The sequence below is a fragment of the Mugil cephalus genome, chromosome 20 (assembly GCF_022458985.1).
Source record: "Mugil cephalus isolate CIBA_MC_2020 chromosome 20, CIBA_Mcephalus_1.1, whole genome shotgun sequence".
Taxonomy (NCBI): domain Eukaryota; kingdom Metazoa; phylum Chordata; class Actinopteri; order Mugiliformes; family Mugilidae; genus Mugil; species Mugil cephalus.
Genome location: NC_061789.1, coordinates 3,842,409 through 3,869,666, shown reverse-complemented (window position 1 = coordinate 3,869,666; position 27,258 = coordinate 3,842,409). Strand labels below are relative to the sequence as shown.

Below are 27,258 nucleotides of genomic sequence, written 5' to 3'. Positions count from 1 at the left end.
GATTCAGCATCAGATTTAGCACACATAGATCAGCTCACATATGTTTTTCGTTTTGTCAGCGCAGATGGCAGAGTAGTGGAAAGAGTAGTGGGTTTGAGTCCATCCACAGCCACACAGGTGGAAGCCTAGCTGAATCTGTGATTGGAATGGTGCGAGGCTTGGGGTTGGACTTGTCAAACTGCCGTTGCCAAAGTGACGATAATGCTAGCAACATGCCTGGAAAATACAGCGGGGTCCAGGCTCACTTGAGAAAACAAAACACACCAATTCATCATACGCCATGTGCTGCCCTTTCGCTGAGCCTCATAGGTGTTAACTGCATTGAGAATTGCTGTGAGGAGGTTAACTCTTTTTTTGAACTGCTGCAGTCTCTGTATTTTGCAGTGCATCAACACATACAGCTTTCCGTAACAGCAAACATTACATTAGCTGCACTCTAAAATCCCTCAGCACCACCCGATTGAGTTGCATCGATTGTTGCATTGTTGCATTGTTGCATTGATTGTTAAACTTGATAAACTGGAGACAGTAATAATGACTATGTTGTGGGACCGGGTACTGCATAGATTTAAGGCAACAAGTGACCAACTCCAAAAAAACGATATGGATTTAGTTGTCTTTTGCTCTTGGCCTTTTGCGCTCTCTGCATTCATATGTTGGCGCACTACGAGAACTGTTTGCAGAGCTCCAAGAATCAGCACGCCCTGTCAGTGCTAAACAAAATTACCAGTTTGACACTCGACGTGTGAGAAAAAGAAAGAGATTTGCAGACGAGTCTGCTGATGACAGCGAAGCAGTTTTTACTGACAGTAGTGAGAGATTCAAGGTTGAAACATATCATGTCATCATTGACGGACTATCGTGCCTATCCAAGCCCATCGAAGCCTACACACACGTGTGTGACCTCTTGGAGGTTTTATTTCAGAGGGACTGTGATGATTGTGATGTGTGTGGAAGAGCTGCTAAGCTGAGCTCCACTTATCTGACAGATCTGGATAGTTCCTTATCAGACAAACTTGTTCAGTTCAAGCACTTTGTGCAGAATGAGACTTCACGTGTACAGCTGCTGCAAGGCCTTGAGAGTCATGGACTTAAGACAACATTTCTGAATGTTTATGTTGCACTACGACTGTTTTTAACCTTGCCTGTGTCTAACTGTGAGGGTGAGAGGTCGTTTTCTCTTTTGAGACGAGTTAAAAATGATCTGAGGATCATAATGTCACAGACACGGCTCATTTCAGATTTAAACAGGCACTTCCCCATTATTTAGGATTAAAATTTTGTATTTTGCCAGATTATGTATCTTTTTTTTTTGTCTTGTCCTCTTGAGAGAAATTGACAGATTTTCAAATGTTGATGTTGCACAAAAATGTTTAATTGTTTAATTGTGATGTGACAGGTTGTTTACTGTTCCTGTAAATTATTTATTGTTGTTGAGAAATTTCAAAATGTTTATATTGTTATATATAATAGTTTGATTGTTGAATTGTTGAATTCTGAGGTGACAGGGTGATTTCTGTTTAATTCAATACATTTGTACTGGGATTAAATTCTGTTAAATAAACGTTGGATGGTTTGAAAGTGGTTGCTTATTTATTTTTTGTGAAAATGGAGGACACTTTCCTGTCTCTCAATGTAGTGGGTCAGTTTTACCAGATTATACTGATGCTGATGTGTTTTGTTTTCATAACACCATAGTGGACATAGTGGTGCATTTGTAGTTCTATGAGCATTTGCACATCTGTACATCAAAATACACTTGAGTATATTTACTATATATGACTGTAATTTATTCTGTGTTTTGCCAGATTGTGGTGATCCTGGGGTCGTGATGATGGGGCCCCAGAATATTGTTGCCCCCGATACAGCGAAGTGTTAATCTGGCTCTGCTCTTATACTCTCAAATTGTCATGTAACATCATCAGATATCGACCTGAGGCAGATTGGTTCCTCCATATGAGCTGGATTCTGCTCAAGGTTTCTTCCTGTTAAATGGAAGATTTTGCTGCCACTGTCACCTTCAGGCTTTCTCTGGTGGTTTCAGGCTTGATTTTTTCGAAAAGCCTCTTGAGACAATTTGTATCGTTGTTGACGCTATAGATAAAATTCAATTGAAATGAATTAAACCGGTGGTTTTATGTGTAACATGTTAATAGTAGAAAAGGGTGAATCCCTATAAATTAGAAAATGGCGCCATCTGCTGTCAGAGTTTTATTGTTTTATCTTTGGCAGCAGGTAACAGAGCCGTATATTAGAGAGTCTGTCCAACTAGAGAATGGACCGTCTGAACTGTCCCTCGATGCTGATTGGTTCCGAGCTGGTCACGTGTTCCATGGGCGCCATATTAGATACGTCTAACCGATATTCACCCATAGAGAAGTGGGAATAACAGAGAATAAAGTTGGATTAAAAATTAAAATATGCCGCAGTGCTCAGCCCACGGCTCCAGCACAGGATCAGGAAAACACGGAGGAAACTCCACCGTTTCCCCAATAAACAAAAACAGAGAAAGTTATGGAGCAGAAGATTTAAAGGAAGAACTGGATGTCAGCTGATTTCTCTCTATAATGTGATGAGGTAAGTGTCAATGTGTAAATGTTAAGTTTGAAGTTAACCTAGCCTTATGCTAGCTAGTTAGAAAAATAGCAGCTACCGTCATATATGCTGTGAAACCCACCTGTGCATTTATGTCGGTGGCAAATTTAATTTAAACATAACTTTGTGTCGGTGACGAAGCTATTAGCGTTACTGCTAGCATGCTACTGATATAATGATAATGTTAAATAACAGTAACACTAGTTTAATTCTCACTATTACTGAGTATTTATGCGTTTTCGGAGTAAAATCAACTTTTTCTCGGCGATGGGTGAACATGACTGAGGAGAAGACAAACACAGCTCTGTGATTAATTAAACAATCGGATTTCAAAGCATTTTACAGGCTCGTTTAAGGTAAGTAACTTAAACCTGAGGGCTTTTTACATATTGAGAGACACAATAACACTTATAGCCCCGTTAATGGTGAAAATAAGACATTTATTTCAACATAGCACATCCACCTCGTACTGTTAACCTAAATATAAAGTTCTCAAAAGTTAAGCTAATTAATTTCTCTGTTTCGTTCAGCAAACTGCTAGTTTTTCATGTTTTATTGATTGATATTCCAAAATGTATAGCTAGGTATTTTTTCAGACAGACACCAGTCCCCTAGTTTTATTTATATATATATATATATATATATATATATATATATATATATATATATATATATATATATGTGTGTGTATATATATATATATATATATATATGTATATGTGTATATATATATATATATATATATATATATATATATATATATACTTTGTCTGGTAAGTTACACTTAAGAAGCTAACAGCTAGCCTAGCATGCATTTTCTGTACGTTTTTCACAGGAGAGGAATAGTTTTATTGAATTTAATTTTTAAATACATTTTTTAATTTACTTTAATTACAGTACGGTGTATAGTATAATATTCACAATCAGAATTGATGTACAATGAGGATTTGCTCTATCATTTCATTCGGCACAAACCTGGTGAGCTCCAAGACATTGTTTTAGTCAAGGTGACACATTTATCACGTTTGTACCTCAACCATCATGATTTTAAATGGTTAATCCAGCGTAAACCAGTATCTCAACTCAAATGTTGCTCGTCTGCAAGTTTTAGATGCTGTTTAATGAGTCCTCTTGAACTTGAACTCATCTTCATCAATGATCAACATAATTGTGTTAGTGTTCTGAGAGGTAAGTTTTAGTTCTTTCAATTTACCTTTAATTTTTTAATTGTCTTATATTTATTGACTAAAGCAAAGTTTTCTACAGGAGTGTGTTTTAATATGATTATTACTACACTGAACATATATTATACACTGATTAGTATGTTACAGGTATCTATTATGTTTATTATATTTGAAAGTTTACTTGCTTGTAATTAATAAACTCGCACGGACAAATGTGCTCAGTTCTTAGAATGAGAAACAATAATAATTGTTGATGTATTTGTTTTTCAATTTAATAATGAATTTCCAGAGGAAACAGTCTGAATTTTGAATGTTCTCAGAATTCTGTATTTAATCTTGAAATGTGGAGGGGGGACACGTTCACTAGATCCAGTGAAATCTCTCATCTGCAAGTTTAAGGTGATCGTGTTTTTAAGTCTTCTTCAACTTGAACTGTCTCAACTTTATAACAGAAGAAAAGACTTCGGAATGAGTTCATCTTTTAAAGAGAAGCATTACATTGACTGGGTTTATCCTTCAAACTGCACTTTTGAGAGGTAAGTTTTCAGTTCTCTAAATTTCACTTTCATTCCTTTCAGTTACATAAATATGATATAAGAAGGTTGCAAGATATATAAGGTAAAGAGTAGAATTATTGATCTATTTATCTTGAAATGTGGAGGGACAACATTTGCAGATGTGGGAAAACCGTTTTGTTTCCACTTTCCAGAATTTGGTATCATATTCCAAATAGAAAATAAAACATTTGGAGAACAAAAGATAGAATTTGGTGAATCAAAAAAACATTCAGATTATAATTTTATAAATTTGAAGACAAACACATCTTCCGTAAACTGAAACTTTCTTAGTTATTTTCACTCACAATCACCATTTATAGCACAAAGTCAATGTTCACCTAAGATTTTTACTGTAAAACTGAAACGCAAACAAACCTGGTCCTTGAGTAGCAGTTATTTTATTATCACCCATTATCACCACTTATAGAACATAAAGTAAAAATCAACATTGTGTTATCAATGAACAATTAAAAAAGTGATGACAGTCTCCAGACAAGCAGTATCTTATTCATAGTAAAAGAAGAAAATCTGTATAATTTGATTAATATAACACTGTTCAAATAATCATTCAGACAAATATGTTTATTGTAACTGATTTAATAAAACAACTTGTGAATGTGAAAACAAAGTGAAAGACGTAAAGGCACTGTGGTCTACAAAATAATAACTGAAAAAAGAGGAAAAAGTCAACTCAAAAATTTGAAATGGAAAAATCCTCTTATGAACAACTGAGAATTTGTCAGAGACACAAATAAACCAGTAGAGGTGAAGCCATTATCTCATGATAATTCATTGCAACCATTTGTAGCATTCAAATTCAGAGTCAACATTGTGTTTCCACTCAACACAAGAACGTAGTTTTTAGACGTCTTTGCATAACTTTAATAGTTTGCATTAAGGCTAGAGCCCAAGATCATGATAAAAACATACAGTGGACATACGTACATCCACTTAAAATAAATAGGCAAAACTTTTATGAAATGAAAAGGTTACTGCAGGCCAAGCTTGCCAAAGTGGTAGTACACTGAATTCAACAATTCTTATGCAAAAACACAAGCATATCAGCTTTTTCTGGAACAGGGTCTCCACAGAACAGGGTCAGAGGACATGGGAACAGAAGGAAGGCCTCTGTACATTTTTATTTCAAAGTCAACTTGCTCACCAATGTTCTGGGTCTCTTCATGTGGTGTTACCTGCTCCATGTCTTGCTCCTCTGCAAACAGCTCCTCCAGGGCTGTCTTGGGGTGCTTTACAGGTACGGTCTGAAATTAAAAGGACCATGAACTCATGTTTTAGGTGCATGGTCTGAATTGATTATTATTAATATATCATATGATCATTATAATAAACTGCACTTACATGGCCTTCCTCCACATCCTCCTCAGCCTGTCTCTGGCTCTGTGTGTCTTCTGGCACTGGTACCTTAAGTATAAACACACTGTTTGAGTTATGGGACCAGAGAGCATCACAGTGGAATTGTACCACATACTGTGATTCAAATACCTCTTCTGTTCTTGTGAGCAGCACCTCTGTTACTGCTGTGGTCTTCAGCCGGTCCCAGGTGGCATCATCATTTTCCATTTTCATCTTGATCCTCGGGTCCATAACTGTTGCCTCCTCAAGGAAGGTCTGAATCTCTTCATCCTTAATTTCAGAAAGGAATAAACATTCATATTCAAAAACCTGGGGACACTTTTGCGAGTGTCTGACATCCACCATTCATGAACTACAAATTTAATCAGTCATGGTACCTGATAACAGGTGGATAGATCAGTCCATATCTTCTATTTAATGTTTCCTGTGAGTCCCTTGCCTCAGTGGTGTAGTGTTGCTTCAACTTCTTCAAGACAGGCAGAATCTGCCCACTGGCTGCACCTTTCTGGCTTGAGACACAGAGTCGACGTGTAGAGCATGCGCATCAGATGGACAAACTCCTGAACTTTCTCCATCAGTCTAAAACAGCAAATAATTAAAAATAAACACACAGATCCTCTTGCAATCTTATAATCCACAGTTTTAAAAGAAGGCCTATTTTAATAGTATTTTAATATTTTAATAGTATTAGTAATATTATGAGATAGAGAGAATTCCACCTCGTTTTAACATCAGTGATCAGTGCGTGCCGGGGCCTAAGTCTGAAAAACAAATTCAGATGGACATGATCTGCATAAGCATATAAAGCATATAACCATAAGCCATTGTGACTTAATTTGTTGCATATCACTAAACGTTATGCATATGCATATACTTACTCAGTAGTTGCTGTTTTTCTTTGAGGACAGTTTTAGCCATAGTGGACTTCCTCATCACTTGACCACAGCAGGTGCCATTGGTGCCCAATTGGTGACTGCGTTGCACTGGTGGATCTTCTGGGCAGCAATATTTAGGGTGTAGGGTGTTTTTAAGTAGCTTGGATCACAAGCTGATCATTACAAACTGCGCATGCTGCTTACAGCATGTTAGAGGTATTCACACCTTTGCATGATATCACTGTCTTGCACTGATTGCATACGGCAGCATTTTCATTGCATTTCGTGAAGTACAGCCAGACTTTCGACCGCTTTTTCCTCTCCATGTTGCTGCTCTGTTTGTCCGGCAGAGTATGACGTAATTGTGCCATTAAGAATAATTAAGACAACTGATAATGTTTGAGGCGTACGATTACCGATGGAATGGATTAGTTGGAACCGGCGCTGAGTCAGAAAGTGAGTTTCTAAAAGTAGAATGGGAGGTAGAGCCTTCAGCTATCAGGCTCCTCTGCTGTGGAACCAGCTCCCAGTTTGGGTTCAGGAGGCAGACACAGTCTCTATGTTTGAGGTCAGGCTTAAGACTTTCCTTTTTGACAAAGCTTATAGCTAGGGCTGGACTTAACCATCCCTTAGTTATGCTGCTATAGGCCTAGGCTGCAGGGGGACGATGCACTGAGGACATGTCCTCTCCTCTCTCTTCTCTGGCTCCCGTCCTCTAATATCTTATAATTTATTTTCTATCTCTTATAATTTACTAACCACTGTGTCTCACTCTCTCCCCTCCATCTTCTTGTGAGGGTCTCTGGTCTGCAGTGCTGAATATCTGACCTGTGGAGCTCCATAAACTACATCTGCATCTACATCTGTGAGGAGGAGGTCTTATCTGGATCTGGTACTTGATGCACATAAGTTTCTTTTTTTCATGTCATGCGAATGGTTCTGTGAAATGTAGAAACTGAATATGTTCTACAAAAACAAAATGTATAATAAAAAATATAGGGAGGTACAGGGGATTTTCCCCCTGCAGAATTTGTTTGAGCATCATAAATTTAAATAGAGCAATCTGGTGCGATTTGAGAGACAAATCAAGAAGCTTTAGACAAGTTATCAATTATCACTATCAATACTATGGATTGGATTATACTCACAGTATAATATATACTCACTGAGTCCATTTTGTCAAATGTGTGTTTTATTAAGTTAAGAACTAAGAACAAGTTGGTACCGAACTCTGACTCTTTGCCTTTTTTGTTCAAGTAACATGATACAACTGAATAATATTAATAAATCATTTTGGAGTAACAGGTGAAAATCAGGTACCCTGGAAGTGATGAAACCACTTTAACCTCACACAATAAATTGGTGTTACAGTAACATAAGAATCATGTTGAATCAACAGGATTCTTTTAAACAGTCTTAATGTAACTGAAATATTTTGGTTTGATAAATAATAATTGAGGAGGAAAAGAGAAAATGATGTTAGTTGAACAATATGATTGTGTGAGACGGATGAACACATTAAAATGAAGTAACTATCTTTTCATTTTTCTATCAATAAACCATTGTGCCTGGTTACAGGGTTGTATGACTCACACGTTTGAATTATCCAAAAATAAAGCTTGAGTCACTCGTTTTCTCTTTTTCTGTTTATTTAAAATCAAAACGAACAACAAAAATGCTTTTAAACTAAACATAAACAAAACACTGAACACGCCTCTTCCTCCTTCCACAGCTGCTACAAATCTGAATTAAATCAGAACAGCTAAACACATAAACATAGATAAATCAAATGATCACTCTCATACCCCAAACCATAACTTAGACGTCCCATATCAAATACAGCAAATCATCTAAACTATAAAATGATTAAACACAAAAAATTGGCTCCAACAACTGCCATTAACAAATCAATTTGGAGTAATGGTTGAAAATCAGGTACCCTGGAGGTGATGAAGGCACTTTAACCTCACATAATAAATTGGTGTTAACAGTAACTTAAAGTCAGTTGAACACAATACGATTAATGTACACATTAAAATGAAAAAAATCCAAAGGATCTTTTTTTTCACTCATGACATTATTTGTGTTAGTGGCCTTAATGAATGATTCACTATATTATTAACGTTTTTATACATTTAAATTCATTCCAAACTAAGCAAGATTATAATAAAGAACAAGAAAAACTAAAACGTTAATAGAACACAGTTAAAATATTCCTGAAACTATTAAACATCTCTTAAATGTTAAAAGCTGTAAATGGCATAAAGACACTGTGGTGTATAATAGAATACTCAGAAAAAAAGAAGTCAAATGTTTAAAGTTGCTGAATCGTCTTTAACCCTGAGACTTTGTCAGGAACACAAACAAACCTGGTGTTTTAGAAGATATGAACTAGTTATATTGTTTTATTATTGGAGAACGAAAGGTCAAAATTACAAGATAATTTGTGTTGGATTATGTTTTCTACAGATATTGTGTAACTTTCATTGTTTGCATTTAGATTATAGATTGTTTGCAAGATTATTATATATAAAAACCAAAATGTGCAAAACGAGGTTAATAAAACGGTTAACAAATACTTAGAAAAACAACGTTTAAAACAAACAAAAAAAATTTAAAAGAAAGAAAGAATTTTAGGTTGATTTGATTTCGAACTACTTAACAAAACTGATTAAAAATAAATGTAATTTTCATTCAATCATGACAATGATGTCTAGACAAAACTGAACTGAATCCAAATATTTAAATTTAATCAAATATAATACCCTGACATTTAACAACTTTACTGAACTTAAGAACAATATATTGTTTTATTTCCATAAATTGGAGCTGAACAACTTTGACACAGTGGTTTGATGTTGACATCGTATATTTGTGTGTTACTCTCCTGATCAGTTTTCTTTTCACTGAGGCAAACAGGTTTCTGGAGCCTAATCACCTACAGTATTTGATGATCTGTTGACTGTCCACATTTAGGACATTTTTATTTGCACATCATTTTAGAAGATTTTACTTTGTGAAAAATCACAGGAAAACAATTGTTCGGACTTTCAGTAGAGTTGTAATTGTGTAGTTTCACTCACAGTTTGAACATTTCATCCAGACTCTGAATTGCTTCTTCTTTTGTGTGTGTTCTCCACTCACTGGGAATTTCACCATATTCCTTAAATTTTAACTTATAGCAGCCTTCCAGGTGTTCTTGAAATTGACACACAAACCATGTCCAGTATTTCAACTTTGACTCATCAGGGGTGATTCTCCAGTTAGCAAACCTTGGTCCAGCTTTTCTGTACTCTTTGTAAGGATAGAGGTCTTTTGAAGTTCCATCAGGGTAAAAAGATTTATCACTTGCAACATTTGTTGTGCAGAAATCAACACACATTATGTCTGTGTCTCTGTAGTGTACACCATTGATTGCCATAGATCAGTGAAAAGGGACACTGTGGTCCTCAGGACAGTGGTCTTCCAGGGTGTTGGTGCAAACAGCTCCACAGAATGGAAACGTTTCCCAGCAGCACTTACACAACTGATCAATGAGCATTTGATCACATTTCAGCCTGAACTTCTTCATCTTATCCAGGGAGAGGTGGTTCATCTCCTCAATGATCTTATCCAGACCTTTCTCTATCTCTTCTTTAAGAAAGTCAAAGTTGTTTATGTCAGTGAAATTTTTACAACAAATGGTGTTAAGCAGCAGCTCATCCTTGAGGAAAGAGGAAAATTCCTTCACCCACATCTCTATGTCTCCTCCCTGGGTTTTGACTTTTGTTGTTGCTTTAAATAAAGCTTTTCTCACACACTGACTGATGTCATCAACGTTTTTCTTCAGTATATTCTGAGCTTTACCACTGTGTTCTCTGGAGATGTATTTCTCTACTTCTTCTTTTATAAAAGCCTCTACTTGCCTCCTTGGATGCCAGATAAAGTCGATGAAATCTTCCACATCTTCTTTCTCTGCAAGTGATTTAAACACATGTTTCTCCAAGTCCAACCTGTTCCCACTGAATGCTGGGATACTGCACCTCATGTCTTTTGCCAGATCAATGGCGGTCTTGTTACAAACAGCCTCAACGGTGGAAACCTTCAGTTTGTCACAGATCATTTCTCCAAACACGACAGCAGATGAATTTCCTTTGCAGAAACTTCTGAAAACATTGTAATATTGTGTTTTATTGTTGTTCAAGTAAGTGAGGGCGTCATTGTTCTTTTTAAATGTTTGGTGAGAATCTGAAAGCCAACTCCCCAACCCTTCAAAAACATACAACAAGACATCAACTATAAACTCCTTCTTGAATGAATATTTCTTCTCTGATTCAAATTCCGTAATTTTTTCTTGAACTTTCTTGGCCACTTCTCGTAGGTAAGTTGGGCTATAGCCTTTTGTTGCTACAGGCTCGGTCTTAATGGCATCAAGGGACTGTTGGTAAATGTTGTTAATGAAGGTTCTGATCACTTCCTGTTCTTCATGAGGAAGAATATTTTGTTGTGTTCCTACAACTTTTTGTCGAGCGTAGTCCACTACAGCTTTGAACCCTTGTTTGGTTTTATGAGTTACATAAGAACAGTAATTCCCAACTTTTGATACATTTTTGTATCTTCCACTGGAGCTGGATTCATCTATGAGAGACCACTCAATCCCCAGCTCTTCAAGGATGAACATTTTGTCGTCTTCCAAGTTTATGTCCTTAATGGGTTTTATATCTTCAGTTAATTCATTGACCCAGTCAGTCCAAACAGAGTTGAACTGCTTTTGAAGCTCCTCTTCATCCTTTGCCTTGTCTTTTAACTGATGAGCGAGCTCTTTGCTCTTTTGTAGCAGTTTGTTCTCAAACTCTGGCTTCTTATCATCAAGCTTTTTAAAAGCTTTCTTTTGCTGGATAACTTCATCCAGTTTCCTTTTCACTTCTTTCACCTGTTCCTCATGAAACTCCTTGATTTTGATTTCAAATCGGCCTCGCCACTGAACCAACATGTCTTTGTCTCTGTTGTCCTCAATGTACAACGTCATGTCTTTCTTGATTTTTTCATATGTTCTGCTCATTTCTTTCACAAGGTAAGTACGGTCAACCATGTCAAGTTTTCCATTTTCAATCCTGGTGTAAAGTTGGTTTTCAATGGTCAGCATGCTGCTTCTAAGGTCCCAGGTCCAGTTCCCATATTGGACCTCAAGCTTTCTGTATGCTGCAATTTCAAGCGTGTTTTTGAAGCTGAAAACAAACTGTTCGTTCATCAGAGCATTCCACAGGTCTTGAATTTTGCTTTTAAAATGTGAGAGAGAGATTCCAGCAGAATGTGAAGCCTTAGTGAGGATCATACTCTTCAGTTCTTGGACACTCTCACTGTAACCAGGATTTGGGGGAGCCATCGGTGGACTTCCTTCCCATAGCTGGGCAAAGTATTTCACATCTTGTTGCACATCAAATGCAATGATGTCACTGAAGCACTCAGCATTACACACCTCCTCTTTGGCAGCTAGCTCAGCCATCTGGTCCAGTTTTTCTTGCAGGCGTCTCTTTCCATCCATGTTTTTCTCTGTAGCTCCAATGTCTGTAACATTCTGATGAACAAACACACAACTTGGAGAAAGCTTAACTTTCTTCATCCTCATGAAAGCCTGGACAACAATCTGCAGGACATCTTGCATCTCAGCTACATTCTCACCAAAGATATTGATCAGTGTCATGTTTCCCAGGCCAACAACAAATGTGGCCAGTGCATTTTCGTGGTGAAGAGTGGCGTTACCTGCCAATTCAAGAGCACGTAGTCCTTCAGTGTCCACTACGAGAACATAATCAAACTTGAAATCTTTCTGTATGTCCTCTGACACTTTGACCAGCTGCATGAAAGCACCCTTGGTGCACCTACCAGCACTCACTGCAAACTGCAATCCAAACATGGCATTCAGCATTGTTGATTTTCCACTGCTTTGTACGCCCAGAACCGACAACACAAAAACTCTCTGGTCGCCCAGTTTCTTGATGACTTCTTCTAAAACACCAGAGATCCATGTCAAAGGCACATGACCTGCATCTCCATCCATCAGCTCCATAGGGCGTCCTGATATCATCAGATCTGCAGCCAGTTTAGGGTATTTGGACCAGTTGGTCTGTCCACTGTTTGTTTTTTTATTCAGAGCTTGATGAGCTTCATAGATCTGTCCCATTTCTCTAAAGATATGCTCCAAACCAAAAGTTGCTGACTGCAGGTTTTTTGATATTGTTTCAAGCTCATCTTGTTTATCTGCTAACAGTGGAGATTTGGGGTTTTTCTTCTTCAGAACCAAGATCTCAGACCATTTTTCATCATAGCTTTGGAGAATTGAAGACAGGTCATCTGTGGAGAGGGCATCTATTAAGATCTGCATCCATTTCAGGAAGTACTCTTTCTCCTGGGATGACAAGGAAATGAGGCTTTCAGTGAATGACTTCATCAGTTCACTACAGGAAGCAGAGCATTGATCTTTTCGGACTTTCATCAGCTGCTGATTTTTCTGACTTTTTTCCTCCTCCACATTTCCTTTGAGATGATACAGTTCTTTTTTTATTCTCGACCACTGGTGCCACAGTTGGCCTTGGCAGGGGAGAAATTTATCTTTGATCTTTGAAACATTCATTCCTTGAATCAAATTAAATATTTCTGTTGCTGCCTTTTTCCCTTTTTTACACACTGGGTCGTCTTCATCCACTATGATTCCAGAGACATTGGCCATAGATTTGAGCTGGAAGGAGGTTTGGAGTCCAGACAACATGTTTCCAATAATTCTTTTCAGGCTTTCAGAAACATCTGACTGGCTTCTGTCTTTCAGACCCATTTTGTACTTTCCTGGTTTCACCTGAACTGCATCACAATCACTGTCAGCAATAAGAATAATGAGAGGCTTCTGAGACTTGCAAAGATCTGAGATGACTGTTGCTTGACTTCTGTGACTTTTTTCCAGAGTTGGTACAAGAACTACATTGACTGAAGAAGTTTCAATCAGTATTTTAGTTTGTGTTTCAATCATCAGAGCATCTCCATGAAGATTACAGAAGGCAATGCAGTCAGTGAAGGAATCGTTGGGTTTTCCCGCAGGGCAGTACCAGGCAATCTCTACCACACCATCCATCAGATGACGAGACTTGGTGCTGCCTGGACAGTTTCTGTGGAAGAAGGTGTTGTGACGGTCGTTGATCAAAGAGTTCATGAGCTGTGATTTCGACTCAGATAATGAACCCAGGCGGAAAAATGACACCATGTGTGTCTCAGCGTTGCAGATGGGCATACTCTTCATGGTGACAAGTTTTGAATCATCTTTGACTTGAGTTGTCTTCCATGTCTTTATTATTTGTCTAAATGTCCACAGAGGACATTCGATTGCTGCGGTCTCTGCATTAGGGACAAGGAAAGGTAAGGCGTACTGACATTGTGATAACTTTGTAATTATGTTCTGCTTAAGGAAGCTGTCTGAACAGTGAAATACTGCCATTTGAACATCCATCGGATGCAAGTTGGTTTGTTTTGATTGATCAACATCTACAGTTGTGTTATAAAGAGCATCGAAGTCATTGTCATCTGATTCAAGTACAAGAACAGACTGTCTCACAGGAATGTATCTGGCTTTATAGTCCAACATCATTAACCTCTGAAGAAACATATTAGCTAGATCTTTCTCAGATATGTCCTGGCTCTGTTTGACAGGTGGACCTATTTGAAGAAGGTCTTCAGGTGACAACTTTTGTTGATCTTGAAGGTCAAGTCTTCTGAACAGTGTTTCCATTTCATGTTTCATTCTATTGTTCTTTTCTGCAGAACAACAACAGTTTACCAGATTACCACAAGGAAAGGTATAGAAAATATGTTAAGTAACAGTCATCAAAATGATGACACACACATATATATATATATCTTAGAGCTAAAATCAAGTGATCACTATGTGTTGACAGGCTTAGTTTGTTAAAACATTTTAATAAAACAATTTTATATTTTTTTGGTATCTTCAGTACCATGAAGTAGAAATAGTTCAAATGGATAAAAACTAATGAACATGTGCACTTCTGTCTTTGTCTATTATTGGAATTACTCTGTCATAATTAGTTGTATTCTTATAGTTGTATTCTCAGTTGTATTCTTATTTATTTGATTAGGTTAAACGTTATTGTAAAATCACTGATTAAAATGTTACCTTTTTTCTCAGTTTCAGATGAAACCTTGATTTCAGCCTCACTTCTTATGTTGCCATCAGTCTTCTCTGAGTGTTCAGCTCCACCTTGTTCAGTCAGTACATTACCCTAAGAAAAAGATAATTTTGGGCCAGTTTTATTAACAATGACTTAAACAAGAAAAAACTGTACTTGAGCACCATTGCTGTATTTCTAGCTTTGAATACTTTACCTTGATTTCAACTGAATGTTTCACCTCTCCAACTGCTGGATAATTTAAAAATAAGCAGATAGCATGAAGTCAGCATCAGTCTATGTTTATAACATATTATACAGACACACACATATATATATTTACACATGCAGATGGGTGAGCTAACAAATGCATAACACTGGTTCAGGACCCCTTATTTACCCTTTAATGACCCAGATCAAAGTAAATTTTCAACTTCTCAAAATTACTGAATTAAAAAGTTGAGCAGTTTGTACCTGAGACAGCAGAATATGACTGAATACTGTATATTCCAGTATTAAAACAAACAAAAAGACAAATGTAATGATAAACCAAAACGATGCTGGAGATGGAAGTATTTACTTTTACACTCAATTAGCTGGATTTTAATTTAACCAGAACACTTCACTTCAGTAACTTCAGCCTTTTTTAACAGACTCAACAGAGCTTTCACGCACCAAATAAAAAGTCGAACTACTGAGAAATATTAACAAAAAAGTAGAAATGAAAAACTTTCCACTTTCACATCGTCAATACGGGGTCGACCCAGGCAGCAGTAGGACAAAGGCTTGACTCCCCTGATTTAACGGGATTCTGTCAATGTTTGGAAAACCAAGTCTGTTAAAGACGGAGATGTGCCGACCACACAAATCATACAGTTTGGAGGAAAAATGCTCCATATTTGTTGGCTTGTCATGGTCAAGTAAAATGTTTTCTGGTCCAATCTCAATGGAATTAGTATCACCGATTAACACAAGTGTGAGCTCAGGCTCCACTGAAAAAAAAATATAAGAACATCAGTAGATTAGACAATCAAGTTCATTACAATTGATTTAGGAAATTAAATTCTAAAATTCAATCTATAAAGTCCGTCTTATAATCAGAGTTTCTGTTTAAAATATTACTTTTGTCTTTGCTTTCAGTTGATGCAGACTTTGTTTCCTCTCCTGTGGTTGTGTCCTTCGTCTCTGAGTGCTGAGCTTCATCATTCATTGGATCAGTCTGAGAAAAAGAGTGATTTATTTTTATCACAATTCATTCCACAGAAATAGACTTGTTCTCTTACTGGTATGACAATTGTAAGTTTTGAGTGTTTTTCTGGTAACAAGCCAGAGAAGAAAAGAAACACAAGTAAAGTAAATGCATTAGATTATAATGACTAACATAGTTGTAAAACATTTACCTTGGTGTCAGCTGTACTCTCCTCCAACGAGTCTGTGGAGACATGCAGCAGAAAAGATGAATTTATGATCAGCCTACAACACTGATATTTAGAGAACCATTCTTACTTCATGAAAAAATATTTTCACATTTTTAATTTACCTTTTTTATCAGTCTCACATTTGGTTTCAGACTCTCCTCCTCCTCCTGCTATGTTGTCATTACTCGCTTCCATCTGCTTTTCATCTATAAATTATTCACGAAAAATGCAAATAACCCTCAAAACTGTGAATGCAGACCATTCATAAGTATCACATCTAACACTTCTCATATAATAACAGATTTGAGGTAGAAGATAAAAAGTAAAAACTGTTTCAAAAGCTGTCGATTTCTGTTTATCCTGTTTTATTCAGCATGACCAGAGAGGGCGCCACAAACACTTGAAATACAAAGAGTGTATTAGGGGAAATTTGGCAAAAAATGCAAATGCTTCATTTTGTTTTATGTCTATATTTAATGCGCCTGTGCATGGGAAATATATATATATATTTAAATTACATGTATTAATGGGGTGATATGTTTTTGTTTAAAAGAGGGTTAGCAGGAGGATGTCTACAAACATGAGGTGAGATTTACTTGAACTGGAAATAGAAATACACAAATCTGAAAGAAGTACAAAAATAGAGAGAGAGAGAGAACTGACTGGTTAATAATTTACAAATAATTGCATAAAGTAAGCATTTAACAACTAGAAACAGGTCTTTTTCATATCAAACTTATTTCTACCTTGTTCAGCCTCCTACAAACAATCTCCTCACATTCTGTATAAAGCAAGAAGCACAAGTTCACCCAAAGAGAGGTCACACTGTCCATGTAGTGGATCATATGTTTAAACCAACGATAAAACACCACAAAAGCCCTAAAACCAATAACATAATAATTGGTGATAACGTGATAAATTTGACATTTTTTAAAATGTAATAGTCCAATAACATAACAACTAGCCAACAACATAATAAACATCCTAAGTCATGTTGATGTATTCTCAAATAAAGTGACCACATATGAAAAATGTAATCTCTATTAAACCGCCAAGGTGTACTCTCAGTGGCAGGGAAATAACAACCAGTCACACCCACCAAGAGCTGAAGTGGAAGAATACTGGAAGCACGTGTGGGAAAGAGAGGCATCACACAAGACCAGTGCCCAAATAAACGTCAAGTGCAGCATATACCAAGGAGATGCCCTATCACTACTGCTGTTCTCTGTAAACCGGAACTGCCTCAATCAGATCATCACATAGAGTGTATACTTCCAATTCCAAAGTGGGGCAACAATCAGCCACCTGTTCTACATGGATGACATCAAGCTGTACACCAAGAACGAATGAAGAACGAATCCACACCACCAAGATCTACAGCAACGACATAGCGTTATCATCATAACTGAAGCGGTTGACCTACCAGAGGGCAACATAGGTGACATCCAAGTTAGTTACAAGTATTTAATGGAAACCATGAGGAGGCCACAAGGAAGTCAACCACAACCAAATACTTCCAGAGAGTAAGTCCTGAAAAGTCAGCATGGTGTGAATGGTGAGAACAAGATCCGAGCCATCAACATGTCTGTTCTACAAGTCATCAGATACCCCACTGTGACCATAAGCTGGTCGAAGCAGGAGACAGAAGCCACAGATATCAAGACAAGAAAGGTCCTCATCATGCACGGAGGGTTTCACCACAAGTCCAACACCCTGAGACTGTACACTAAGCTGAAAGAGGGAGGCTGAGGACAAGTGAGCATCAAGGCCACAGTCCAGGATGACACATTGAAAGTCCAAGAATACGTCAAGACAGTTACAGTGCAGGAGAGGGGATCCATCTGTCTCCCATTGCACCAAGACTCAAAAACTCCCCAATGGCTATGCTGCCTGAGTTGACGGAGCCCGGGCTCCCTGCAGAATGCTAACCACCGATTGGGGCAGCCACTTGGCTAGCAACCCAGCCCTCTCATGGGCTATGCCCAAAGCCTGAGCTCCCTGGGAAAAGGGGTGAAACTGAACGAGGGAGGGGCTCCGAACGAGGGAGGGGCTCTCAGGGATGTCCCTGCAGGAGGGGAGTGATCGTTGAGAAGTCATCTGGGGCCAATTCAGAGACACCAGAATGAGGTTCACTTCTTCTACCCGGACTCTGTGTAAGAGGGTTTGCAGGAGGGTGAAGGGAGAGAAAGCGTACAGGAGACACTGTTGCCACCTGTGCACCATTGCATCTGTGCCCGCAAAAATGCGGGCGTTAACATTGCAATTTACATCACATCTGGTGTGTAGATCTACTGTTAAATGATTTGTGTTTAATAAAAAATATTGAATAAAATAAAAATAATATGTGCCCCACCCACAACCCCACCATTAAAGTCGTAACGGTGATTAGAAGTAAAACGCAGGCAATGCAAATTATAAATGTAAAACTATGTGTGTTTTAATTGTGGAAATTAAACAAATTATAAACGTAACACAATGTGTGTTCCGTTCCCCAAAGTCGTTTGGTCCAGAAAAGCGGGCGGGGCTTCCGGCATCTCAGCCTCTGTGTCGGCACCAATGGTCGGCAATGACACAGAGGCTGACTCGCCACCTGCAGTGAACTGGTTCACTCGGAGAACGAATCAGTTAGTGATCTGTTCACGTACTGACTCGAGTCAGTGATGCAACGCGAATCAGTAGATCAGTAGATCAGTAGCATTCACTGACTGGATCCCTCTCCTCAATCACTGACTATATTCCTCCATTTGCTGCAATATAGGCTTAAGACTAACACTAAGAGATGCGTTTACAGCCTTTCAAATAAACAAAGTACAGCCTTTGTGACTGTCTATGCTTTATTCCACTGAAGTTATTACAAAAATTATGAAAGTGGAAAATAAATATAAAGCAAAATAATAAACAAACACTATTGTATATTTTAACATATTAACACATTTTAACGATCAAAAATTTAATAAAACAGGCCTCGTTCAGTTTAGTGCAAAAAACAAATATATCAATTACAAGAAAATGCCATAAAAAATCAAAGATATGGAACCTGCATTAAAAATATAAGAGGACAACATAAACTTAAATAGGCTTAAATATGCAATAAAAAAGAAAAATAGCGTAAAAATATAAAAACCAAACAAATATCTAAATTACTTTCTAAACAAAAAACTAAACAAACACGACAAATGTCAAACAAAGGAATGATGTGGAGCGATTCTAGTGAAAAATGCAAATAATGGTTTTATGTCTATTTTCAGTGTGTCTGAGCATGGGCATTATAAATAATTGGGATGTTATATTTAAAAGATGAACCTGAAAGAGGATAAAAAATCTGAAAGTAGTTCAAAAACTCAAATAACACGCTGAACAATCAAAACAAACATAAAGGGAAAGGGAAGAAAGATTAATAAACACACAATAGGTCTTTTCATATCAAACATTTCGACTTACCGACTCAGCTCTACCCGCTCTGTGAAGACGTGGCTGCCTTATCTGAAATCCCCTCATTCACCCTCAAGCATATATAGAGCTCAGTGTCCCATTGTGTCAGCCTTTCACAAACCCCTTCAGTAATGGGAAAATGGAAAGTGAAAGCAGGCGAGCTGTTTCCTTTTGAGGCCTCATGACTTACGGGAAAACCCATCAAGACTTACGGGAAAACACATCAAGACTTACGGGAAAACACGTGACTATATGAACTGAGTGAGCGAGGACTAACTCACCCTGCAGCTTGTGTCCTGGCTGTCCAGAAAATAAAACTGGCAAAGACTTGCAAAGTTTCTGTATTTGACAAACCCTGTGATAAGTAGGTTTTTCCACAACAGCCAGAAATTTTTTTTTGCAATTTTATATTTGCATAAACTTTGTTTTTGCGAATAGTTTAAAGACAGAGGCATCAAGTTTGGAGATGAAACAACACTGCATTCCAGCATCAGAACCTCATCCCTTCATGAAACATGGGGGCGCTAATGTCCTGGTTTGGGCCTGTTCTGCTGCATCTGCTCATCATTGATGGACCAATGAACTCTGAATTATACCAGTGAACTCTAAAATAAAATATCAGGGCATGTGTCCATGAGCTGAATGTGAAGAGAAACTGGGTCATGCAGCAAGACAACGAGCCCAAGAACTAAATAAGAACAAGATGAATGTTTAGGAACGGGCAAGTCAAAGTCCTGGCCTTAATGCAAATACACATATTCATAAGTATCACATCTAACACTTCTCATATAATAACAGATTTTAGGTAGAAGATGAAAAGTAAAAACTATTTCAAAAGCCGATTTCTGTTTATCCTGTTTTATTCAGCATGACCAGAGAGGGCGCCACAAACACTTGAAATACAAAGACTGTATTAGGGGAAATTTGGCAAAAAATGCAAATGATTCATTTCATTTCATGTCTATATTTAATGTGCGTGAGCATTAGAAATATATATATATATTTTAAATGACGTATTAAATGTGTTATGTTTTTGCTTAGAAGAGGGTTAGCAGGAGGAAGTCTACAAACATGAGATGAGATTTACTTGAACAAACAAAAATAAAAACAGATTGTAGCTTGTCTTTTTATTTCAGACTAGTTATAATTATGTATTGTTGTTAGTTTTTAATTTTAATTTATGCTACATTTCAGTTCACTTTTGATAGTTTAAAAATATTTAGGTTTAGTTTACTTTGTATTTATCTTGAGCATTCAATTTACATACTGAATACAGAACATAATGGCAGTATCTACTGTATTTAAGGGTTTAGGGTTTGTTTTCAGCATTGGTAATTGTGTTTACTGCTGTTGTGTAACTCGTATGTTTTGGATGAATTGTGCATCGTGGTAAGGCTGTTAGATACTGGACAGTTGCAGGAATTAATTCAACAGCAACATTTAGGAATAATCAACAGTTTTTCCCCCCAAACAGGTTCCAAAGTTACATCCACGTTAAAATCTCACCTGTCCCAGCGGTTTCTTCTTTGTAGAGTTTCTGCTCCATTTGTTCTTTCTGTTCTTCATTCCCATCACACATCAGTGTTGTGTAGCAGTGGTGATCGTTTTCAGAAACCATGTCGTCTATTTTTTCCAACAGATCTATTATCTCTTTTTCATCTGTCATACTTCTTCTACATGTGTGGAATCTTTGTTTGTTAAAACTGGAGAAATCTTTAAGGTCTTCCAGTGCACTTTCACATGTTTCATCCAAGTCATGAGTCACTATTGTCAATACATAACAAAGAAAGTCTTTGCCAAAAGCTTTTTCTAACCTCTGCACTGCTGAGTGGTAATGGTTGACTAATTTAACGGGATTCTGTCAATGTTTGGAAAACCAAGTCTGTTAATGACGGAGATGTGCCGACCACACAAATCATACAGTTTGGAGGAAAAATGCTCCACATTTGTCGGCTTGTCATGGTCAAGTAAAATGTTTCCTGGTCCAATCTCAGTGGACTTAGTATCACCGATTAACACAAGTGTGAGCTCAGGCTCCACTGAAAACAAACAGAAGAACATCAGTAGATTAGACAATCAAGTTCATTACGATTGATTGAGGAAATTAAATTCTAAAATAAAAATCTATAGTCTGTTTTATAATCCGACTTATTTAAAGTATTACTTTTATCTTTGCTTTCAGTTGATGCAGACTTTGTTTCAGTCACCCCTCTCCTTGTGTCTCTGAGTGCTGAGCTTCATCATTCATTCGATCAGGCTGAGAAAAAGAGTGATTTGTTTTTAGCACAATTCATACAACACTGTTATTTAGAGAACCATTCTTACTTCATGAAAAAATATTTTCATAGTCACTTGTTTCATAATCATGTCATATTTTATGTCTATATTTAATGTGCCTAAGCCCTGCAATAGGCTGGCGACTTGTCCAGGGTCTACCCCGCCCCCGCCTCTCGCCCGATGCCAGCTGGGATAGGCTCCAGCAGCCCCCGCACCCTAGTGCAGGAAGATTTAATGTGCTTGAACATGGTAAATATAAATATTTTTAAATGGCATAAATAAATGGGACAATGGGGTGTTACGTTTCAGTTTAAAAGAGGTTTAGCAGGAGGAAGTCTACAAACATGAGATGAGATTTACTGTCCATATCTTCTATTTAATGTTTCCTGTGAGTCCCTTGCCTCAGTGGTGTAGTGTTGCTTCAACTTCTTCAAGACAGGCAGAATCTGCCCACTGGCTGCACCTTTCTGGCTTGAGACACAGGGAGTCGACGTGTAGAGCATGCGCATCAGATGGACAAACTCCTGAACTTTCTCCATCAGTCTAAAACAGCAAACAATTAAAAATAAACACACAGATCCTCTTGCAGTCTTATAATCCACAATTTTAAAAGAAGGCCTATTTTAATAGTATTTTATTATTTTAATAGTATTAGTAATATTATGAGATACAGAGAATTCCACCTCGTTTTAACATCAGTGATCAGTGCGTGCCGGGGCCTAAGTCTGAAAAACAAATTCAGATGGACATGATCTGCATAAGCATATACAGCATATAGCCATAAGCCATTGTGACTTAATTTGTTGCATATCACTAAACGTTATGCATATACTTACTCAGGAGTTGCTGTTTTTCTTTGAGGACAGTTTTAGCCATAGTGAACTTCCTCATCCTTCCTCATCCACTTGACCACAGCAGGTGCCATTGGTGCCCAATTGGTGACTGCGTTGCACTGGTGGATCTTCTGGGCAGCAATATTTAGGGTGTAGTGTGTTTTTAAGTAGCTTGGATCACAAGCTGATCATTACAAACTGCGCATGCTGCTTACAGCATGTTAGAGGTATTCACACCTTTGCATGATATCACTGTCTTGCACTGATTGCATACAGCAGCATTTTCATTGCATTTCGTGAAGTACAGCCAGACTTTCGAGCGCTTCTTCCTCTCCATGTTGCTGCTCTGTTTGTCCGGCAGAGTATGACGTAATTGTGCCATTGAGAATAATTAAGACAATTGATAATGTTTGAGGCGTACGATTACCGATGGAATCGATTAGTTGGAACCGGCGCTGAGTCAGAAAAAATGAGTTTCTAAAAGTAGAATGGGAGGTAGAGCCTTCAGCTATCAGGCTCCTCTGCTGTGGAACCAGCTCCCAGTTTGGGTTCGGGAGGCAGACACAGTCTCTATGTTTAAGGTCAGGCTTAAGACTTTCCTTTTTGACAAAGCTTATAGTTAGAGCTGGACTTAACCATCCCTTAGTTATGCTGCTATAGGCCTAGGCTGCAGGGGGACGGTGCACTGAGGACATGTCCTCTCCTCTCTCTCTTCTCTGGCTCCCGTCCTCTAATATCTTATCATTTATTTTCTATCTCTTATAATTTACTAACCACTGTGTCTCACTCTCTCCCCTCTATCTTCTTGTGAGGGTCTCTGGTCTGGAGTGCTGAATATCTGACCTGTGGAGCTCTATAAACTACATCTGCATCTACATCTGTGAGGAGGAGGTCTAATCTGGATCTGGTACTTGATGCACATAAGTTTCTTTTTTTCATGTCATGCGAATGGTTCTGTGAAATGTAGAAACTGAATATTTTCTACAAAAACAAAATGTATAATAAAAAATATAGGGGGGTACAGGGGATTCTTCCCCCTGCAGAATTAGTTTGAGCATCATAAATTTAAATAGAGCAATCTGGTGCGATTTGAGAGACAAATCAAGAAGCTTTAGACAATTTATCAATTATCACTATCAATACTATGGATTGGATTATACTCACAGTATAATATATACTCACTGAGTCCATTTTGTCAAATGTGTGTTTTATTAAGTTTAATAAGAACAAGTTGGTACCGAACTCTGACTCTTTGCCTTTTTGGTTCAAGTAACATGATACCACTGAATAATATTAATAAATCATTTTGGAGTAACAGGTGAAAATCAGGTACCCTGGAAGTGATGAAACCCACTTTAACCTCACACAATAAATTGGTGTTACAGTAACATAAGAATCATGTTGAATCAACAGGATTCTTTTAAACAGTCTTAATGTAACTGAAATATTTTGGTTTGATAATATAATAATTGAGGAGGGAAAAGAGAAATGATGTTAGTTGAACACAATATGATTGTGTGAGCGTATGGAACACATTAAAATGAAGTAAATCCAAAGGATCTTTTTTTTCAGTTAGAGTAACATAATATCATTGAATAATAACTGTCTTGTCCTTTTTTCTAACAATAAACCATTGTGCCTGGTTACAGGGTTGTATGACTCACACGTTTGAATTATCCAAAAATAAAGCTTGAGTCACTCGTTTTCTCTTTTTCTGTTTATTTAAAATCAAAACGAACAACAAAAATGCTTTTAAACTAAACATAAACAAAACACTGAACACGCCTCTTCCTCCTTCCACAGCTGCTACAAATCTGAATTAAATCAGAACAGCTAAACACATAAACATAGATAAATCAAATGATCACTCTCATACCCAAACCGTAACTTAGACGTCCCATATCAAATACAGCAAATCATCTAAATTATAAAATCATTAAACACAAAAAATTGGCTCCAACAACTGCCATTAACAAATCAATTTGGAGTAACGGTTGAAAATCAGGTACCCTGGAGGTGATGAAAGCACTTTAACCTCACATAATAAATTGGTGTTAACAGTAACTTAAAAATCAACATGATTCTTTTAAACAATTTTAATGTAATTGAAATATTTTGGTTTGACAAGCAATAATTTAGTGAGGTTGGGAAAGAGAAACTTATGTCAGTTGAACACAATACGATTAATGTACACATTAAAATGAAATAAATCCAAAGGATCTTTTTTTTCACTCATGACATTATTTGTGTTAGTGGCCTTAATGAATGATTCACTATATTATTAAAGTTTTTATACATTTTAATTTAAATTCATTCCAAACTAAGCAAGATTATAATAAAGAACAAGAAAAACTAAAACGTTAATAGAACACAGTTAAAATATTACTGAAACTATTAAACATCTCTTAAATGTTAAAAGCTGTAAATGGCATAAAGACACTGTGGTGTATAATAGAATACTCAGAAAAAAAGAAGTCAAATGTTTAAAGTTGCTGAATCGTCTTTAACCCGGAGACTTTGTCAGGAACACAAACAAACCTGGTGTTTTAGAAGATATGAACTAGTGATATTGTTTTATTATTGTAGCATGAAAGGTCAAAATTACAAGATAATTTGTGTTGGATTATGTTTTCTACAGATATTGTGTAACTTTCATTGTTTGCATTTAGATTATAGTTGTTTGCAAGATTATTACATATAAAACCCAAAATGTGTAAAACGAGGTTAATAAAACAGTTAACAAATACTTAAAAAAAAGTCCCACCTCAGTACACCAAAATATTTCCACTTGAAATGTAGAAAATAGAACATTAAAACCAAAAAAAAAAAAAAAAAAAAAAAAAAAAAAAAAAAAGGAAAGAATTTTAATAAATACAATTTACATTCAATCAAATTTTAATTTTGGCAATGTTGTCTAGACAAAAAAAAAAACAAACAAACTACTAAATCCAAATATTTAGATTTAATCAAATATAATAACACATTTAACATTTAACATTTAACAACTTTACTGAACTTAAGAAAAACATATTGTTTTATTTCCATAAATTGTAGCTGAACAACTTTGACATAGTGGTTTGATGTTCACATCGTATATTTGTGTGTTACTCTCCTGATCAGTTTTCTTTTCACTGAGGCAAACAGGTTTCTGGAGCTGTTTTACATTTCATCCAGACTCTGAATTGCTTCTTCTTTTGTGTGTGTTCTCCACTCGCTGGGAATTTCACCTTTGCCCTTGAATTTATAACCATAGTAGTCTTCCAGGTCTTTTTGAAACCGACACACAAACCATGTCCAATATTTCAGCTTTGACTCATCAGGGGTGATTCTCCAGTTAGCAAACCTTGGTCCAGCTTTTCTGTACTGTTTATAAGGATAGAGGTCGTCTGAATTTGGCTCAGGGTAAAAAGATTTATCACTTGCAACATTTGTTGTGCAGAAATCAACACTCATCATGTCTGTGCCTCTGTAGTGCCAACCTTTGATTGCATCAGATCGGTGAAAAGGGACACTGTGGTCCTCAGGACTGTGGTCTTCCAGGGTGTTGGTGCAAACAGCTCCACAGAATGGACACGTTTCCCAGCAGCACTTACACAGCTGATCAATGAGGATGTGATCAGGTCTCAGCCTGAATTCCTTCATTTTATCCAGGGAGAGGTGGTTCATCTCCTCAATGATGTTAACCAGACCTTTCTCTATCTCTTCTTTAAGAAAGTCAAAGTTGTTTATGTCACTGAAATTTTTACAACAAATGGTGTTAAGCGGGAGCTCATCCTTGAGGAAAGAGTAAAATTCCTTCACCCACATCTCTATGTCTCCTCCCTGGGTTTTGACTTTTGTTGTTGCTTTAAATAAAGCTTTTCTCACACGCTGACTGATGTCATCAACGTTTTTCTTCAGTATATTCTGAGCTTTACCACTGTGTTCTTGAAGATGTATTTTTCTTACTTCTTCTTTTATAAAAACCTCTACTTGCTCCCTTGGTTCTCGGATGTAGTTGATGAAATCATTAAAGTCGTCTTTCTCTGCAAGTGATTTCAGCAGATGTTTCTCCAAGTCCAACCTGTTCCCATTGAATGCTGGGAAAGAGCACCTCATCTCTCCAGCGAGATCAATGGCGGTCTTGTTACAAACAGCCTCAACAGTGGAAACCTTCAGTTTGTCACAGATCATTTCTCCAAACACGACGGCAGATGAGTTTCCTTTGCAGAAGCTTCTGAAAACATTGTAATATTGTGTTTTATTGTTGTTCAAGTAAGTGAGGGTGTCATTGTTCTTTTTAAATGTCTGGTGAGAATATGAAAGCCAACTCCCCAACCTTTCAAAAACATACAACAAGACATCAACTGTAAACTCCTTCTTGAATGAATATTTCCTCTCTGATTCAAATTCTGTCAGTTTTTCTTGAACATTTTTGGCCACTTCTTGTAGGTAAGTTTGGCTGTAGCCTCTTGTTGCTACAGGCTTGGTCTTAATTGTATCAAAGGACTGTTGGTCAATGTTGTTAATGAATGTTCTGATCACTTCCTGCTCTTCATGCGGTAAAGCACCCTTCAGTTC

The 27,258-nt window shown here is 37.1% G+C and overlaps 2 protein-coding genes across 9 annotated transcripts in view; one reads left to right on the top strand and one right to left on the bottom strand.

The window, feature by feature from the left end:
• LOC124997300 (interferon-induced very large GTPase 1-like) overlaps positions 1-19,705 on the bottom strand; it is a 106,819-nt gene extending 87,114 nt beyond the window's left edge. For all 5 annotated transcript variants that reach the window (XM_047570902.1, XM_047570906.1, XM_047570907.1 and 2 more), the window contains exons 1-6: positions 19,598-19,705; positions 16,279-16,362; positions 16,139-16,170; positions 15,861-15,957; positions 14,956-14,990; positions 14,747-14,852 (exon numbers count right to left, since the gene is read on the bottom strand). In XM_047570902.1, coding sequence (XP_047426858.1) covers positions 14,747-14,852; positions 14,956-14,990; positions 15,861-15,957; positions 16,139-16,170; positions 16,279-16,351 — 343 coding nt within the window. In that variant the 5' untranslated portion in view covers positions 16,352-16,362; positions 19,598-19,705. The remainder of the gene's footprint in view (positions 1-14,746; positions 14,853-14,955; positions 14,991-15,860; positions 15,958-16,138; positions 16,171-16,278; positions 16,363-19,597) is intronic.
• Positions 1-27,258, top strand: part of LOC124997298 (interferon-induced very large GTPase 1-like) — a 406,468-nt gene that overhangs the window by 263,986 nt on the left and 115,224 nt on the right. The window lies entirely within an intron of this gene.